Raw genomic sequence first — 18,710 nt, forward strand, 5'->3', positions numbered from 1 at the left:
TAACTTTCTGTGTTGTCTTTGAGGCCTCACATTCTAAAATGAAATGTTGTTTTCTTTTCACTTTTCCTGAAGAACAAAAAATACATAGTCTTTCTCCCACACTTCTTCCCTCGCTAAATAGATTATGCCAAGTGCTAGCTGCCATGGTATTTGCATAACTTTATTTGTCTTTGAAGGCCTCACATTCTAAAATGAAATGCTTTTTTGTTTCCATTTTTCTCGAATAACAAAAAATACGTACTCTTTCCTCCCACACTTCTTTTGGATTTTTCCAGTGGGGAGTTAATAAGAATTAGTCAATAATTTTGGCTCTCCAAGAAATATTGGTCTATATGTACACTTTTTCTTATATAATACTTTTTCTTTCTCCCTAGATTTTTATATAATATAGCGAGTAATGAACAGTGAGCAGTGAGAGCAGCGAGCAGTGAACAGTGAGCGGTGTGAGACGAGGGAGCTTTTATGCAGCAGAAGTATTGAGCAGCGATAATCTGAACAGTAGGGAGCAGTGCAAAGTAATCTTGACATTTTATAGACCTACATATTTCTCAAAATAGGTTGGACGACAAATGCATTCAAACATGACAAAGGAACAAGAAATTTCAGAACATGTGGAGACAAATGATTTAGGACAAGTGAAAATTGCCTCATCTGCCAAAGCTGGGAAGTGGGTTTGGGTTAATGCCAAACAATATCAGGGCATTTTAAAACGAAGAATAGGTCGTCTAAAATGGGAGCAAATAAGGAAGAAACGGTCTAAAAAGAAAAGTACTCGAGCCCTTCGCAAAAAACACTCAAACAAGTCTCCTCTACAAGCAGGAGGCAACAAGAAGTCCAAAGGAAAAGTCATTGAGGATTTTGCCTTATAGAGTCCCACATCAACACCTCTCACCTGGTCATCTAATCTTTATGTGAAAGAATTGTTAAATGCAAAACAAAGGTTGGAGGTTTTAGAAGCTAAAGGGCAAGAAAGAGATCATAAAATTCATATAATAACAACCGAGAACAAGGCTTTAGCATAAAGCAATAAAGTTTTAAAAGAACAAGTGGCATTGTTACAGGAAGCTCTCCTGATAGGGAAGACAGAATGGCAACGCATGAAGGCGGATATGCAAAACATAAAGAAATCTGTAGTGGAAAGTATAGAGGTGGTGAATGTGAAATCATCCCAGGATAAAGGGAAAATGAATGCCCAAATAAACAACCATGGAGAGAATGCAAGAGAAGAAACGAAAGGAGATTCCACCAAAGTTTCCAAAATTTGGGCTCAAGTTATTAGCAATTCTGCTAATAAGGAAGGTGAAATAAATATTCAGGTTGACAATATGCAAGATAGTGAAGGCAAGGAAAGACAAAATAGGGCAACAAACATAATTATTAAAGGGGTGAAAGACTATGGGAAAAATGAATGCACTCTTGACCTTGCAAGAGACTTCTTGAAAGACAAGTTGATATGGCAAGGACAAATATGCGAAGCATGGAGGGTGGGTAAGTTTAACATGGAGAGAGCCAGGCCCATAAAAGTCATTATGCCTAGTTCGCGTGATAAATATATCATTCTAAGCAAGAAACATCTCTTGAGGGGTTCTTGTTTTTTTCCTAGAAAAAGATTTAACTGTAAAACAACATGAGGAAAGAAGGGAGGAAATTTTAAAGGTTAGGGCAGCAAGAGATGAAGGCAAGAGAGCATGGATTTATAAAGACAAAGCTGTGATAGCGTGATTTGGACCTCCTTCCAAAACATAGCAACAAGATGGTAATAAAGAAGATGCAACAAACTCTTCAACAGGAAATAAAAAAGCAAGGTCAATATGGGAAAGCAGTGACAAAGACTCAAATGTGAGTCTTGCATGTCAAAATAAATAGCAATCAAGTCATACCAAGGTTTCCTTAATATTATTTTGTTAGAACTACAGAGGTTACCCATGGAGACGAGGACCTAGGTTAGGGCCTATTGCGAAAGATAGAGACATAATTTTCCTCATAGAAACACATGAGCATGAAGGGTGCAAAACACCTATGTTTGAATGATATTGGAAGATGGCAGCGTGGAACAAGGCAGTAGGGAATCGAAAAGGGCATGTGGGTATCATGGTCTTAGTAAGGGAGAAAGAAGGTCGTCTCATTCAGTTAGAAAAACAAGACTCAAATAAGCAATTCATTTGGTGTAAAATATCAGAAAATAGAAGCCACAATAGAATTGCAGCATGCTATTTTGCGCCTCAGGTTTCAAAAATCTACAAAGGTAGAGGGCTTGACCACAAAGATCCATTTGTAGCCTTAAAAGCGGATATTGCAACATATTCGCAGCTAGGTGAAGTCCTTATAGTGGGTGATTTCAATGCTAGGACTACAAGTGAGCAAGCTAGCATTCTTTGTTGTAAAGATGATTGTGACCCTATTTGGCTTACAGAAGAAAGTAATCATCAGTGGGAAAGAATTTCAAAGGACAAGCGTTGCAATCTCTTTGGTGAACAATTGCTTACTCTATGTGGGGCCTTTGATTTAGTCATTTGTAATGGCTTGACTAGATGGGCAAAGTCCGATAATTTCACTTGCAATACTTACAATGGAGCAAATGTGGTAGATTATGTAATTTGTTCGCACAGTTTGTGTGAGAAAATGGAGGAAGTTTTGATTGGAGATCAGCTGTGGGACTTGAAATCAGATCACAAGCCAATTTATTTATGTTTCTCTTGGATTGGAAAGAAACAATTAAAGTAAAAAATTCAGCATGTCCAACAAAATCTCCCACAGGGCAGAATTCTTTTGACCCCAGAAAATTGTAATACCTTCAAAATGATGCTAGAGAGGCTCTTCGAGAAAGAGAAAATTACAATTCACAGCGTTCATAGTCATGAATTAACACATTTAATTCAACACGCACTTGCAAAGTGCAAAAGAGCAAAAATTAAGAAGTGTGAAACAAATTTCTTTCCAGTTAATGCTTGGTTTGACGAGGAATGCAAAAAGGCAAGGAGAATGTGGAAAAAGTCAAACAAGGATAACATAAAGCTCAAAGCTTACAAACAATTATTAAGCAAGAAAAAGGCTGATTTCACGGTTTCAAGGAGGGAAGAACTAATTTCCCTTGGGAAAAATAATCCCAAATTATTTTGGAAGGAGCTCCAACCGAAAAAGATACAAATTGGAAATAATATTACAACTTCTAAATGGTTTGACTATGCAAGACAATTCTATGAGCATGTTCACAAGGTTGACCCTCCCCCCTTGGTCAACATTGATACTGGTACAAGAGGTAGAGATGGGTATCAAGAAGTTGGGTGTTGGAAAAGCAAAAGACTTAGCTGAACTCCAAGCAGAATATCTAAAGTGGGGCTCAAAGATTCTTGCAGCTTACATTACAAAAATCTTCAACAACATCATACAACAATGGCTCCCCACAGATTGGACAACTAGTCTGGCAATACCTCTTTTCAAGAGTGGTGACGTCAATAATCCCTCCAATTATAGGACCATCATGATAAACCCTTTGTTTGCAAAGCTATTTGGAAGCATACTAGAAAACAAAATTAACAAGTGGGCAAAAGAAAGAGATAAGCGTGCTAAAGGGCAAGCAAGTTTTAGACCTAAACATTCTATAATTGATCATTGTATAACTTTAAGGCACATCGTTGAAAAAATTTGGGAGAAAAATGAAGAAGTCTTTTGTTGCTTTGTTGATTTTAGAAAAACGTTTGACTCGATTCCTAGGGATAAGCTTTGACACATAATGGAGGAACTTGGGGTTTCTAAACATTTGAGAGCAGATGTGCATAGGCTGTATCAAGAGGTGAAAGTCAAAATTAGAACTTCAACAGGCATTTCTGAAAGTTTTAGAAGCGATATCGGGGTCAAGCAAGGTTTCCCACTATCTCCTACCCTTTTTGGTTTATATATCGACAAGCTTGAGGAGTGGTTAAATTCGCAAAGGGGTGATGGTATCTATTTGGGCAAGTTTGTTATAAGGCTTCTTTTGTATGCAGATGACCTTTTTCTGATTGCTAAATCGGCTCTTGGTTTGCAAGAGCACTTACTATCCCTTGAGCATTTTTGTAGAAGTGCGGGGATGCAAGTCAATATCAGCGAAACGAAAGTAGTGATATTCTCTAAGAAAAGAAAACATAACCAACGTAAGTTCTATTTTGAAGCAACATTCTAGAAGAAGTTGCGGATTACAAATACCTCATAATTGACTTCAACAAAAATCTAAGCTGGAATGGTTGTAGAAAGAAAAGAACTTTGGGGGGTTGGAAAACACTTTATGCTTTTCAAAATAGGTGTAGAGAGGTAGAGTTATGGGACTGAAAAACCACTCAAACTCTTTTTGGGCTTCTAGTGATTTCGGTGATTCTCTATGGTTGTGAACTATGGGCCAGCAGTACATCCAACATGCAGTGGAGACAAATTGAGAAAATTCAGAAGCGTTTGATACAAACAAATTTAAGATTAAAAGTGCAATTCCTTATGATATCTTGTTAAGTGAAACAAAGACTACTCCTATTGAAGCAATTGCTATGGTGCGAGTCATAAGGTGTTTAAAAAAAATCGAGCAAATGGAAGATGGTAGATGGCATAAGGTTGTTTTTAATGATAGATTGTGCAAGAGCAAAAAAACTTGGATGCAGCAAAGTAACAAATGGTTTAGTAAATGGAGTATTTGCTTGAAAATGTGTCCCATAAACAACAAAGAGATAAAAACTTTTGTTATGGAAAAATTCCACAAGCATACTTGGGATAAGGAGCTAGGAAGAAAGAAAAAATACTATATTGAAGTGTTTAATCCCACACATAGTCATCAACCAAAAGCATACATGGAGGCCAATATCTCTTGGAGAGCCAAAATTCTTATTGCTCAGTTAAGGACTAATTTTCATCAACTCTATTGTGAAACAAGGCGCTAATTCTCATCAACTCCGTTGTGAAACAAGGCGCTAGAAAATGCCAAAGGAAGTGTGGGAGGAAAGAGTATGCATTTTTTGTTATTCCGGAAAAGTGGAAACAGAAAAACATTTCATTTTAGAATGTGAGGCCTTCAAAGACAACATGGAAAGTTATGAAGATATGTTGGCAGCTAGCTCTTGGGATAATCTATTTAGCAAGGGGTTTGTCAAAAAGCTTGGAGCATTTATTTTGAAGCTTCACAGAAAAAGGGCCGAATACATCAAGCAGATGAAAAAACAATGTGTCCCATAGACTATCTTTAGCCGAGTGGACGTTAAAATAATTTCTTTCTTCTTTCTTTCTTTCCCAAGTACTTTTGTGAAACTTATCCATAACAAATGATTTTATCTTTTTACTATTTATGAAACACATGTTCAAATAAATACCTCATTTACTAAACCATATATTATTTCACTATATCCAAGTGTGTTTTTCCTTTTGCCCCTGTTTTTCCTTTTGCCCCACCAATCATTAAAAGGCACTTTAAATGTTCCCAAATTAAATGGCATGTTTACACTACGTAGGATCGAACCTGTGACCCCCGCCGAGTGCAATAAAACCCAAAGTTCAGGTTAGCGGAAACATGGCTCCGTCGATGACAATGTCGTGAAAAGCTTTTACCGTCGAACACAGAAATATTTGCAGCGTTTGCGGTTTCAAATACTGAAATAGGAAATTCTTGGTCAGGTATGCAAAGACTCTCAGACCCTCTGTTGCAACTAAGTTTAAAGATATTACGGATTCGCTGCCCTTAGAAATGGTACAAAATGCTTAAAGCTATACCCGAGAAGCAATGTGTTTGTCAAAACAAAGAAATAGATTGAAACCTGTTTACCGTGGCCTGAAATACGGCCCAACAGAGTGCCCTTTGCTGCAAGCCTGATGTTCCGCGAAAGAGTGAACAAGTTATGCGAAATCAGTTCGAAATTGTTTTATATTTCAGTCCATTGCGATAAATTGCGGGAATTTTTTAGAATTGGCATGAGGCCGTCGAGACTTCATACGACTGTGAAAAGAGAAGGATTCTATGAAAGCATGAGGAGGATAAGTGAAACACGGATGAGTTTGCACGGAACATCTTATATGGCTGTGGAATATTCTGAAAGAATAGATGATTTCCCTGAAATCGAAATTGAACGGTCGAAAACGTTGACGAACGTGAACGGAGACGAATTTTGGGGGGATTTGAAGAAGCTTAGTGGAGTCCTTATGTCTCCCCCTAATTCCGATCTTCAAAGTGCACTCGACAGCTGCAGAGTGAATATTTCCTCAGCTTTAGTGGAGGAAACATTGAAGAAGTTCAGCAATGGCGGAATGCTGTCCTACAGGTTCTTTAGATGGGCTGAAAAACAGCAGGGGTACCGTCACAGCGCTGAAGCCTATAATATCATGGTAGATTCACTAGGGAAGATTAAGCAGTACAGGTTGATGTGGAATTTAATAGACGAGATGAAGAAGCGCGGGGTTTTGACACAGGAGACGTTTTCTTTGATTTTTCGAAGGTATGCAAGGGCCAAAAAGGTAAAGGAAGCCACTGATGCCTTTGAAAGGATGAGGAAATATGGTCTGAGACCAGATTTGTCTGCACTTAATAGTCTTCTGAGTGCTTTCAGCAAAAATAGGGCTGGTAAAGCAGTACAGGAAGTCTTTGATCAAGTGAAGGGAAAGAATTTCCGCCCCGATATAAAGACTTATAGTATTCTTCTGGAAGGCTGGGCAAACGAGCCAGATCTGGATAAAGCAGAGAATATTTTTGAGGAGATGAATAGAAAAGGCTTCGAGCCAGATACGGTAGCCTATGGCATATTCATGAATGCTTTATGTAAAGGAGGCAGGGTGGATGATGCCATTAATTTGTTTAGAGAAATGCAGAGCAGGGGATGCCATCCTAGCCCTCACATTTACAGCATTCTGATCCATTGGCTTGGTAATGAGCGGCGTATAGATCAAGCCCTGATGTTTTTCCAGGAAATGAAGAAGAATGGGTGTGTGCCTGACATTCATACTTACAATACATTGATTGGTGCCTTCTGTACCGTAGGACAGTTTAAGAATGCATATGACTTATTGGATGAGATGGAGCAGAGAGGTGGTGCCCCGAATGCGAGGACCTATAATATCATCTTGCATTATATGGTAAAGTTTGATCAAAGAACACAGGCTTCAGAAGAGTTTTGGAAGATGATAAACTGTGGCTGTGATCCTGACTTGAATACATACACTATGATGATAAAGATGTTCTTTGAAGATGATGAACTAGACTTTGCTCTGAAAGCTTGGAAACATATGGTTCTGAAGGGGGTGTGTCCAGGCATGCATACATACTGTGCTCTTATAAATGGGCTCTTGGAGAAAGATCGCTGGGAAGAAGCCTATGCTTATTTTGAGGAGATGGTAGGGAAAGGGATCTGGCCTTCTTCCAGAACGTACGATAAGATGAGGTATTGTCTTTTGAAAGTGGGTAAAGAGGATAGAGTAGCATGTCTTTTACAGAAAATGAGACAGCTAAAGAAAGAACGACAGGGATGTTAGATGCAAAGAAGGTTGACAATTAATTTACAGAAAGAACATTGAATGGTATCTAAAAGAGTAAACTATATGAATTAAGACATATCTTATTTGAGAGGAGAAATACTTTCTCTTGTGCAAGGTTGATATGCTTGTGTAAACAGCAGGAGGCATCATCACAGAAATCTTGACTTTTGTGAGGATTGTAGGAAGATCCTGGTTTGGTTTTTCATTGATGTTGGGTACGTCTTTTCCTCTTTGAACACTCTGGATTGTACAAGCAGCATCCAGTTCTTTCCATATCTAACAGTGAAGGGAAGGTATGAGAGCTACCTCATATCTTCATTGTGGTCAGCCCTTGGCGGCAGGCAGGTCACATCAGAAGAAAAAGATTTAGGCAGGCAGCTGAATTTTCTCTCTCCTAAAGAAAAGAAGCATGAATTAGATCAGGCAGTCTCCAACACAATTGTTTTGAGAGTAATCTCTCTTTTTATGTGTGGAAGTCTTGATCAGATTAAATTTACTGGTCTTTTCAATGGACGATTCTTGTATATGTTATTTGGTTGTCTTACTATTCGTATTTCTTTTTAGGTTTCAGTATTTTGGCTAGCATTTTGTGTATCACCTTATTTATTCTGTTTTGCTTTAGTGTTTTCTGAGTATGCTATTTTGGTCAATTTGGACCCATATTATTGTTTTGTACATCTTGATGGGGGGACAGGTCCCACTATTCGTATTTTTATTTTTAAACTATTGAACACATATCCCCAGAAACCCCACCAAGTACTTCCCTTTTTTCGAGGATGGTACCCAGCATAAACCAGATTTATCAAAAGCTCAACGACATTACAACAATATATCCATTAAGAGCTCAACATGTACCTGGCAGGAATTGAACCTGAATAAGAAAGATAACAATCATTCCTCCCAGCCATCCAAAGTAGACTCAACTGACAACAGTTCCCACTACCTTTGTATGCCTGCCCTCAATTTATTTCAGAGGACCAATTATGTTGATTCTGTAATCATTACACTGTTATATATCTTCTTATCTGTCACCTATTTAATACCTCTTTTGATAATTGGTTATTTCTTTCACAGATTTGCGCAATCAGGAAGCCAAAATTACTCTGTTAGCTCTTGTGTTGGTCTTCAACATAACCGGAGTTTTGATTATATAGTTTTTCTCTTCCCTCTCGAAAATATTGTTCCATGAATAGTTCAAAGCAGTGTATATGTTACTTAATGGCAGAAATAGTCGCTTCTTCCTGACATCAAAATTTGCGTCAGAAGTCACCAAAATGATTATAAAATGGTGACTTTATCTAAATTTTACAGTCTAAAGACCATTTCTAACACACAAAAAGACATAAAGAGCTGATACGATTTAAGCATATACAGAAGCTCACTCATCCATCTAAAAAGCAAAAATAAATCGCAACAATTACATGCTTTCCTATCACCGGCATGTGTAGACCTATACATACAGTTAAAAGCACCGTTCATATAAACCAGAAGCATAAGCTCAACCATAGTATATATTATATGTGGACACTTACTGTAGCCCTTACAATCAGAGTACATAATCGGGTAGATAAGATAAGATAAGATAATTATATTTATGTCCAACTAATGACCACAAAGTAGGTCAAAGGGACTGTTGAGTACACTGATGTATATACAAAGCGAGAGAACCAAACGGTCTCCTATAAAAGATACAATGCATGAAGTAAATCAACATCTGGCCCTAGCGGAGAAGATCCAGGAGCTAATAGGTCTGAGGATTAGACCCATCTCTCCTAACATCTGAGGCTGAATGAATAACACTGAAGAAACTCAACAAACTCTGTTGGCCCGATGAAGAGCCGATGGCAAGTGCAGACTGTCCACTAAATCGTATCCTAGGGGGGTTCACACGCTGCTGAATGTTGGAGGACCTAGTTTGTCTCCCAGGAATGGATTTGAGACGAAACTGCTGCTGAGATCTTGTGTGGCAGGGTGAGGTCCCACAGATCCTCACTGATCTGGAGTTTGGATACGTACTGGTATCAATCGATCTCTTGGTGCCCTTGTCTGAAGGTAGTACCCTGAAAAATGTCGTGATCCTTTGTGTGGGGTCTGGTCTAATGGGAGGCTGAAGAATATGCGCTCGGAACCTAAGAGCCTCCTGCATATATAGGGCCAAACATCTTTGATCAGGGTACTTTGGCGAGGGTTCGAGAATCTTTGAACAAGCAATGAAACCTTCCTCTGATCTCGTAGTAGACAGGGCATCCAAGGATGAAGTGCACCTCGGTCTCCACTTCCTGTAAATGACATACCTGACAGAGTCTGTCTAGTCTATCCACCTGGTGGTCTGTCTCTACCTGAAGTCTATGAGAACCTACTTTGAACTGGCCTAGAGGAATGCGAAGAGCATGCATCCAGTGGGGAAACGTATACTGGGGTCGAACAATGAGCACGTCTCTCAACTCCAAGAAGCGCTCAGCGTAGAAGGCCATCTTTGGGTGTAACCCTCCTGGAGGATTGACCCAGGTGACTTGGACAAACTGCCTGTAGATGTCCTCCTTGATGATATTGTTTAGCTCCTGTCTAGTAGGTAAAAGGTGACCAGGAGCATCTAAGGAATATCAGAAAGGAGGGAGACGATCCAATTGAATTCCCACTGACTCTAAGAGGTTTGAAACTCCTATAAACCAACATCTGGCTCGGCCTAAGGGAGTAGAACGGGCAATAGTCTCAGAAGAGCAATATGCCAAGTAAGGATAATGGTCCCTACTCTTTATCGAGTCTGCCAAGCCCTAGACACGATGCAAGAATGAAACCAATTTGAAAACTGTCTCAAGTTGAAAGGGCTGAGCTCCAAACTCTGCAAGGATGATGTGTTGCAGCACTGTCTGTTTGCACCTAATGATGCAGCGGAGAAGAAGAATCTGGACTCTCTTAGCTGAAGCCTAGTCTGACTCAAGTAAAGACGGTCCCCAAATCTCTGAGCCATATAGAACAGTGGGACGAATCAAGGTGTCCATGAGGCTCATCTTGGACGAGATGTCCTGGAAGTGATGTCAAAAGCACTGTCTCTCAAGAAGGGCTAAGGATCCATATCCTTTGTTGATCCAAGGTTGAAGCGTTGGTCGCAAACTGAAGCGGGGACCTGAGAATTACACCCCCAAGTAAGTATACATGCTGGTGATCTCAATCTCCTCCCCTCTGAATAGAAAGTGAAGGTCTGAGGTTTTCTTCACCCCATTGAAGATCATAACCTTGGTTTTACCTAGGTTGACCGTCAACTGTCAATGGTCACAAAACAGAGCTAAGGCATCCAGCTGCCTCTGTAATCCTTTTGGGGATGAGGAGAGGAGGACCATGTCGTCAACAAAGAGTAGAATAGATATCAGAACCTGGTGAAGAAGGCAGCCATCAGTGTCCTGGATATGCTCGTGTAGAAATGCTTCCAACTCATCAATATAAATCCCAAACAAGGTAGGGGACAGTGGACAACCCTGTTTAACCCCAATAGTGCTTCGAATGAAATCAAACATCCCATGGGTTGCATGAAGATGACCAAGAATGGACTCATATAGGTGCATAATAGCGGTCAATAGGGTTGCAGAGATGCCAATATCTCTAAGTCTCTGGAGCAAGGCCTCCCTCAAAACAGAGTCAAAAGCTTTCTGAAAATCTACGAAACAACAGTAGACTTTCGAAGAGTGGTGTCGTGCCTCCTCAATCACGATGCGAAGGGTGAAGATGTGGTCAATGGTCTGATGATCCAGTCGAAAACCTACCTATCCCCTAGCTCTGAGTTGTCTCTGCTCAAGGTCACTGGAGAGCTTCCTATGTAGAACAGTAGCATACAACTTTGAGAACGTGTGACCCACCATGATTGTTCTGTAGCTTTTGGGATTTGAGCTAGAACTTGACTTGTGGATCGGATGGATGATGTGGTGTGCCCATGTCGGTGGAAAACCTTCATGGACTACATGGTTGAAGAGATCAACCAAGTAGCTAACCAAAGCATGGAAATCGTGCTTAAAGAACTCTGCTTGGTAGCCTTCCTCATCGGCTGCTTTGCTGCTGTTCATCACCCAAATGGCCTCTCTAATATCTCTGTCTAAGAATAGATAACAGGAAGAGGGTGGGGAGGTAACATGAATTTGGGCCTGCCCGGGAATATCATAAAGGTTAGAAATGCGAGAGAACATGGATGTAGGGTCGAGGTCAGGTGGAAGAGGGGAGCGTCGGGGAAGGATGGTACGCCAAAATTGTTTAGGGGAGTGGGCAAGGAGAGCAGAAAGTTCTCGTCTTCTATGAGAGACAAAGAGTTGTTTCTTGTGACGAAGGAGACAACGATAAGAAGCTTTGAGGTCAAAGTAGAAGGGTTGAGAGTGGGTGAAAGCATATCGAAGTTCTCGATGTAGAGTCTTGCATTCATCATCGTACCATTTTTTCATGGGGCAAGATCCAACTTTAGGGGAGGTGGAAGTGGAACGAGTGGAGTGGGGGAAGGATTTGAGTGCTGCTTCCCAAATGGAAGCTGAAAGACAGGTGTATTTAGTGGAAGCAGAATCAAGCAAGGAGAACTAGGTTTTCGATGGGAGCATCTTGCATAGGGTAGAGGAGAAAATGTTAGGGTCTCCTTTGTCAAATCGGAAGGTAGTTCGGGGTGGGCCCCGAGGGGAGGGATGGGGTGGAAGGGGAGGGTCAAACCGGAGAGAGAAGGAAAGAAGTGCATGATCAACAAGGGGGATGGGGGAGACTGAGAAATGGCGAATACAAGGGAGCAAGTTATGGCTAGCGAGTACATAATCAACTACACTCGCACCCCCGCCATATGGTCGACAAGTGAAAAAGCGAGAGTCTAGGAAACAGGGGAGACCATTTAGAATCAACAACTCTTGAGATTCCCCCAACTGCAATAGATGTTTACCATAAACTGTAATGGGCCCTAAAGCATCATCTGACATCTGGTGAAGCCCTACTGAATTTGGATCTATCCCTTGGGTACAAAATACATCCTCTGATCGATTGTGGAGAGGGATCTAGAGATCTCTAGTGTGAGCATTGAAGTCACCTAGGAGGATGACTTCCCCAACAACACAGTACCGGGTGATGTCGGTGTACAAGTCTATAAAGGGATCCCCATTTGAGCCATTATGGACAGCAAATGGTGAAGAGGCTGGGGGGAAGTAACAAACTGCAATGTAGATGTCCCTCGGAGGAGAGACTTCGATGCTAATCTGAATCCACATAAACTTGGCAAACTCATCTTCGGCTACCAAAGATACCCTGTTCTGGAGTGAGTCACTAGCCAAACAAGCAACTCCACCTGATCCTTTGACCCCTCTTGAGCTCCTCGTCTCCTGCTTGCAAACTAAGATCCAATGGTAACCTGCAATATCTGGGAGGGGTCGAACAGGGCTTGCATGAGTCTCGGTCACGAAGAGGATGTCCGTTGATTCAAGAGCATCATACAAGAGTCCCGACAATGACCAGAAAGATCCGTTGCCATTCTAACAACGGATAGAAATACCTGTACCTTGTTGCCTCCCCAAGCGGGCCAGTCATTTGGAACCTCCAGTTCGGGGTTTCCACCGAGGTGGGAAGGAGTCCTGAATGACTGCCTGGAGATTCCTGATAACCACCCATTTCCCTGCCTGTCGTGCTGCCATAACTTGTTCTCTGGATTGTTTAAGTTCCACAACCTGTGCTTGAGTGAGGTCCTCATCCAAGAAAATCCTGTTGGGAAGAGAAAACAACTTCCACTTAGCCCTGAGGGCGCAAAGTTGATCAAATGCAGTCCGAAACCTGAGGAAGAGAGTGGAGTCATAACCCATCCAGGCTCTGTACAAAGCTATATCGGGGAGGCTAAGGGTGTCCCGAAGGAACCAAGCCCCCACTTCCATAGGATCTAGAGAGGGGTGGGGTAAGGGGAGACCGCTCACCTTGAGATTCAATTCTCTTGCACGTCTGTTGCGTTCTTTGCCAAGTTTTGCTTGCACCACCTCCTCAACTGCTGCAAAAGAGGGAGGAGTTTTATCCTTCCCTCTAACCACCTGTACCTAAGAATTGATGTGTGTTTCCGTTTCTTGTTTGAAGGTGGCTTGTTGGGATCAGATTTCTTCTTGCTTGCTTTTAAGGTCAAGAATTCTATTTGCAGTGCACCATTTGGAGGATGGAGAATTTCCTGCTCTTTAGTTTCATGTAACATATTCTTAAGGGATAAATTATCCCCCTCCACCTCTGAAACTCTGGCAAAGAGGGTGTGTATTTCTGAATGGAGCTGCTTGTTTTCAGTTTCGAGAAATTCCATTTTCCGCAGCATTTGTTTTACCAAGGCTGTCCAGAATGAGAAATCAGACTCCGGGCTGACTACCACTTGCTCTTGTTGGTTTTCAACAGCTGATAATTCAGCAAGGCTAAACATGTCATCTTGGCACAATTCGTCTTGTTGCATGAATCCAATCCCTGGATTTGGAACCCATTCTTTTGTCTTTGTCTGTTCCTCAACAGTAAAATTCATCAAAGGATTTAGAGAAAACTCATCTATCGCCATCTTGGTATTAGAGTCATTGTCAAATTTAGTGAGTAGATTCCGTCAAACACTTGACGTGCATCCTCGGGCTGCCTATTCTGTTTCAGTAATCTGCCTGTACTGTTGCAGTAATCTGCCCTGCTCCTCATTGTTGCTCTGCTGTTGCTAGCTGTTGCCTCTGTTGGTGAGTCCTGTGAATGGTGAACCGCTGTGAATGGTAGAGAATCACGCTGAGTTCCATATTGTTCAAAGCATTAATCCGATTGACCTACTCTCAGTGTTCACAATATTCCTGACTTGTAGCCTGACATTTCTCTTGTACCCTAACCAAACATTCATATACATGAACTTAACGTGCATGTCTTTTCTCCCACAAGACTAAAGTCCAAAACCTGACTACTGACTTGTGAGTTGACGGCTGAGTACCTGGATTTCAAAGTTGAGAATGCTGACTATCACCTGATCGTGCCTTACGCGTTGGCCTTAGAGGACTGATGGGATTGTTCCAATCATTTAAAGCGAGAAGACCCCTCTGATCACAAAAACTTCAGCAAATAAAATTTAAATCCATAACCGCCTCCATGGGATCTTCCAATTTAATTTGACAGCTGCTATATGAATATGAAAGGTTTTCAGCATTTGTTAGCATATTCTATTCCAATCTAGCTAGTAGCATTCATGGATGTCTTTTTTCTTCCAGCAACAATTTATCTATCTAGTAGTTCTTGCAGATAGATTCCTTTGGTAGCCTGCTGACAAAGTTTTCGTGAACAACCCAATGATACAAATTTGTCATTTAAAGTCATTAAATTTGACAAAAAAATCGATATTGTGAAGATGGATATTACAATTAGGTGTTAAATGGAGTTAGAGGAGGAGGGGTTCAGGGAAAGTTAGAGGTGTGCTAAGTTTGGCAAAGGAACCCACATGTGGACCAAGGCGCATTTATACTTTACCTTATCATTTGACTTAGGAGAAATTTAATTTCTTCTATAGTTAAAAAGTGAAACGATCTCAACCATCCAAGAGATCTAATCTCAGCCCTTTGTGGCAGTGGTGGGCCCAGGTTGATTTATAAGAAGGAAAAAAGACGCTCATTTGGTTCATTCATGCACTAGAGACTTGGTGGCTAAAGGCAGCAAGAAGATAACACTTCAAACTAGGGTTTCAACGAACTAGGGCTTTATATCAACATAGCCTAAGGGAGAAAGAAAGGCACACAAGCCTTAGATCTTATCTAGTCATTAAATTTGACAAAAAAATCGATATTGTGAAGATGGATATTACAATTAGGTGTTAAATGGAGTTAGAGGAGGAGGGGTTCAGCGAAAGTTAGAGGTGTGCTAAGTTTGGCAAAGGAACCCACATGTGGACCAAGGCGCATTTATACTTTACCTTATCATTTGACTTAGGAGAAATTTAATTTCTTCTATAGTTAAAAAGTGAAACGATCTCAGCCATCCAAGAGATCTAATCTCAGCCCTTTGTGGCAGTGGTGGGCTCAGGTTGATTTATAAGAAGGAAAAAAGACGCTCATTTGGTTCATTCATGCACTAGAGACTTGGTGGCTAAAGGCAGCAAGAAGATAACACTTCAGACTAGGGTTTCAGCGAACTAGGGCTTTATATCAACATAGCCTAAGGGAGAAAGAAAGGCACACAAGCCTTAGATCTTATCTAGCATCCATTAAATTACAACCAAGTTGTGTTCAGGGCGCAGAAGGGGCCATACTTAGGCCATTTTAAGCTCTACGGATTTGTACAATGTGCAGGCTGACTAGGTTGTGAGGTAAAGCGAGGGTGTCTAGGCATGTTGAGGAATTTGTAGAGCCAAAGGGAAGTTTCCCCTTCTTTGTAATATTTATGAACAATACTTTTGTTAAAGCAGCCTAATAAAATCCACCAAGTTTGCAGATTTTCCCCAGTTAGGGGTTTTTGGGTAAAATTTGTTGTGTACAGTTTTATGGTGTGTTTGTCTTCATTTGTTCCTTATTTTCCGCTGCATGCTAGTTAGAAAACTCAATATATTTGTGGATTGAACTTAAAGTTCAGTTTTCAGCGCTTTACTTAGCATAGTTCACAAATTAGATTGTTGAGTTTTAAACAAATCTAACATGGTATTAGAGTTGATTCTGAGTGAATGCCAACACCCTTGTTTCGACCTCAGGAATAGGTTTAAGTTTTAATGCGTAGGAGAGGCGCAAAACAATTGAAGGCTGCATTAGGGTTTCTAGTAGTGCGACCTAGGGTTTTGAACCATAGTGTGCAGATAGACCAATCCGCTAGGGTTTCTGAAAAGTCTGACCAACATAATGTCTTACCAAGGTTTGAGACTAGAGCATAGTTTGGAGGGAGTAGCAAATTTATGCCTGTGGAAGGAGAAGATTATTGTGGTGTTAGAGGAGCAGGGTGTGAAGGAGTTTGTGGAGAACCCACCAACCGCACCAAATGACCCTCAACAGTTGGCTTAGCATAACAAGAACGATGCTGGAGCAAGGAGGATTATCCTTGAAGGAGTCAAAGACCAGATTATACCACATCTTTTTGGCAAGAAGATAGCCAAAGAAATGTGGACAACCATTTTGGGCTTATACCAAGGCTCAAGTGACGCTAGAAAACTTGTGCTCGAGGAAAAACTCAGAAACATCCAGATGGGCAAGTCTGAGCCCATAATCTCTTATCTCACCAGGTTCACCCAAGTGAAGGACGAGTTGGCTGGTGTGGGGGAGACAGTACCTGAAGTAGACACGGTGAGTCTTGTAATATTAGGGCTTCACAAATTGTGGGATAGCTTTCAGGACGCAGTGAGTGGCAAAGAAAAGATTCCAGACTGGGAGTGGCTGTGGGGTGACTGTGTCCAGGAGGAGATTCATATGCAGGCTAGATCTGGAGCTCATGTTAAGCATGAGGACGAGGAGAACTTTGCCCTAGATGGTAAAGGGAGCAAGGCCAAGAGCAAGAAGAGCGCAGGAGGGGCCGAGTCTAGCTCCAAACGCAAGAAAGAAAAGAAGGATCTTAGGAAGATAAAATGCTCCCATTGCCATCAATTCGGACACTATGCCGCCAAGTGTCCTCAGAAGAAGGGGTCCAAGAATGTTAATTTTAGGTATGTTCTATGCTTAGAGCAATGTATTTCAATTTTCATAGTTAGCTCAATATCTTTTCCAGATTAGCAATCACATCAGCGTTAAAGTAAACTGCAGACAGAACATAAACATAAATCGCAAAAGACATGCCAAGACAAGAGAACACAAGATGTGGCGCTAGCCAGGGACAAACCCCAATGTGGGGAAACCCTTGATCAATTCTTCTTATATGTTCTTCAATAGTTCAACAGAGAGAGAGAGATAGTACATTTACAACAAAAGTCAACACTTCGACTTTCTAGATAAGACAATTGATCATCTCTACATGAGATCAGTTGAAGACATGTTGCTTCAACTGATTCTCCAAGGTGACTCCTTCACCTATCATTGTGCTGCATCTCGTCCATATGTTGCACCTCACCGTGTTGCACCATGCTACAACATCATAACATGTTCCTGAATTGCACCATGCTGCTCCACCGCTGAGCTGTACCTCATCAAGCTGTACACAACTTGCTGCTCTTAATCATCACTCTGCACACATCATGCTACTGCACTAGCTGTCACTACTTTATGAGATAGGTCATCAACATTCAGTGCTCTTCCTTCATACAGTCAACAATGTAGGTCTTCAAGGTGAGGCTCTACCACTTGAGCGATCCTTAGATCAAACTGTGCTGCTGGCTATGGCCTACGGCCTAGCCCAGCAGCAAGTTAAGCCTATGATTATTGAGTCCAACAAGATTGACTCAATCTGAATATACACAAGGACAATTTTCTTCATTGTAATGACAACCTTATAAATTGTCCTCATGAACAGCCTCATCACTGCACTGTCACCACACTTCTATGACACAGTCTTTGATGTTGTCATGATGACTGGTTAGGGCACTTCTTGGTTGTAGCTTAGGGATCCAAACAACCCTAAAACAACAACCTCTAGTTCCTCCTTATTGCGGATTCTACTGCCCCTCAAGAATAACATTAACTTGCCCAAACAGTCCTTAAATAGGCCACGCTGTCACCTACAACAATGTGGCATTATGACAGCTGCTTAGATGACTGTAACAGGTCTCTTAGAGCTGCGTATAAGGTCTTCTTGCTGCGGAATAAGGGCTGCACATAACAGTGGCTAGGGCATCATCCTAAATTGTGTCTAAGACCTTTCCTTGACAACGTTTAGGAGGAGCTTCTTCAGGCAGCATATAGGTCCTCCCTTGACTGCGTATAAGTCTCCTTCAGGATTGCGGATTAGGGCTCCTCAACAGCAGATAGATTAGGTCTCTTTTGACAACGTTTAGTCCTCCTTTGTGCAACGTATAGAAGCCTCCTTCAACTGCGGATATAGGGCTGTATTTAGACCTTCTTTTGCTGCATAATAGGACTTGTAGTAGGGCTCCTTCCAACTGTGGCTATGCCTCTTTTGTGACTGCGGCTATGCCTCTTTTGTGACTGCGGCTAGGGCTTATTAAGGCCTCCTTTATACAGCGTATAAGGATCCTCCTTGACTGCGTCTATAGGGCCTGCGTCTATAGATCTCTCCATGGCTGAAGCTTGATCTTCATTAGGGCAGCATAGAGGTCTCCTTCATGACAGCGTATAGGATAGGGCATCCTCTAGGGCAGCATATCCTCTTTA

General features: G+C 41.3%; 1 protein-coding gene across 1 annotated transcript; it reads left to right on the top strand.

Annotated features, from left to right (window-relative positions):
• Window positions 1–5,408: 5,408 nt before the first annotated feature.
• Window positions 5,409–8,010, top strand: LOC149195692 (uncharacterized). Its single transcript, XM_089405406.1, has one exon. It carries the CDS (start codon window positions 5,827–5,829, stop codon window positions 7,474–7,476), a length of 1,650 nt encoding a protein of 549 aa, XP_089261532.1. The 5' UTR covers window positions 5,409–5,826; the 3' UTR covers window positions 7,477–8,010.
• The last annotated feature ends 10,700 nt before the right edge of the window (window positions 8,011–18,710 follow it).

This window comes from Pinus tabuliformis, chromosome 2_2, assembly GCF_031772625.1.
Source record: "Pinus tabuliformis cultivar Carrire ecotype Pingquan chromosome 2_2, CPIR1, whole genome shotgun sequence".
NCBI classification, from domain to species: domain Eukaryota; kingdom Viridiplantae; phylum Streptophyta; class Pinopsida; order Pinales; family Pinaceae; genus Pinus; species Pinus tabuliformis.

Excerpts from the sequence above, each read along its gene's own strand:
- LOC149195692 (XM_089405406.1), top strand. The coding sequence starts at position 5,827 with ATGTTCCGCGAAAGAGTGAACAAGTTATGCGAAATCAGTTCGAAATTG.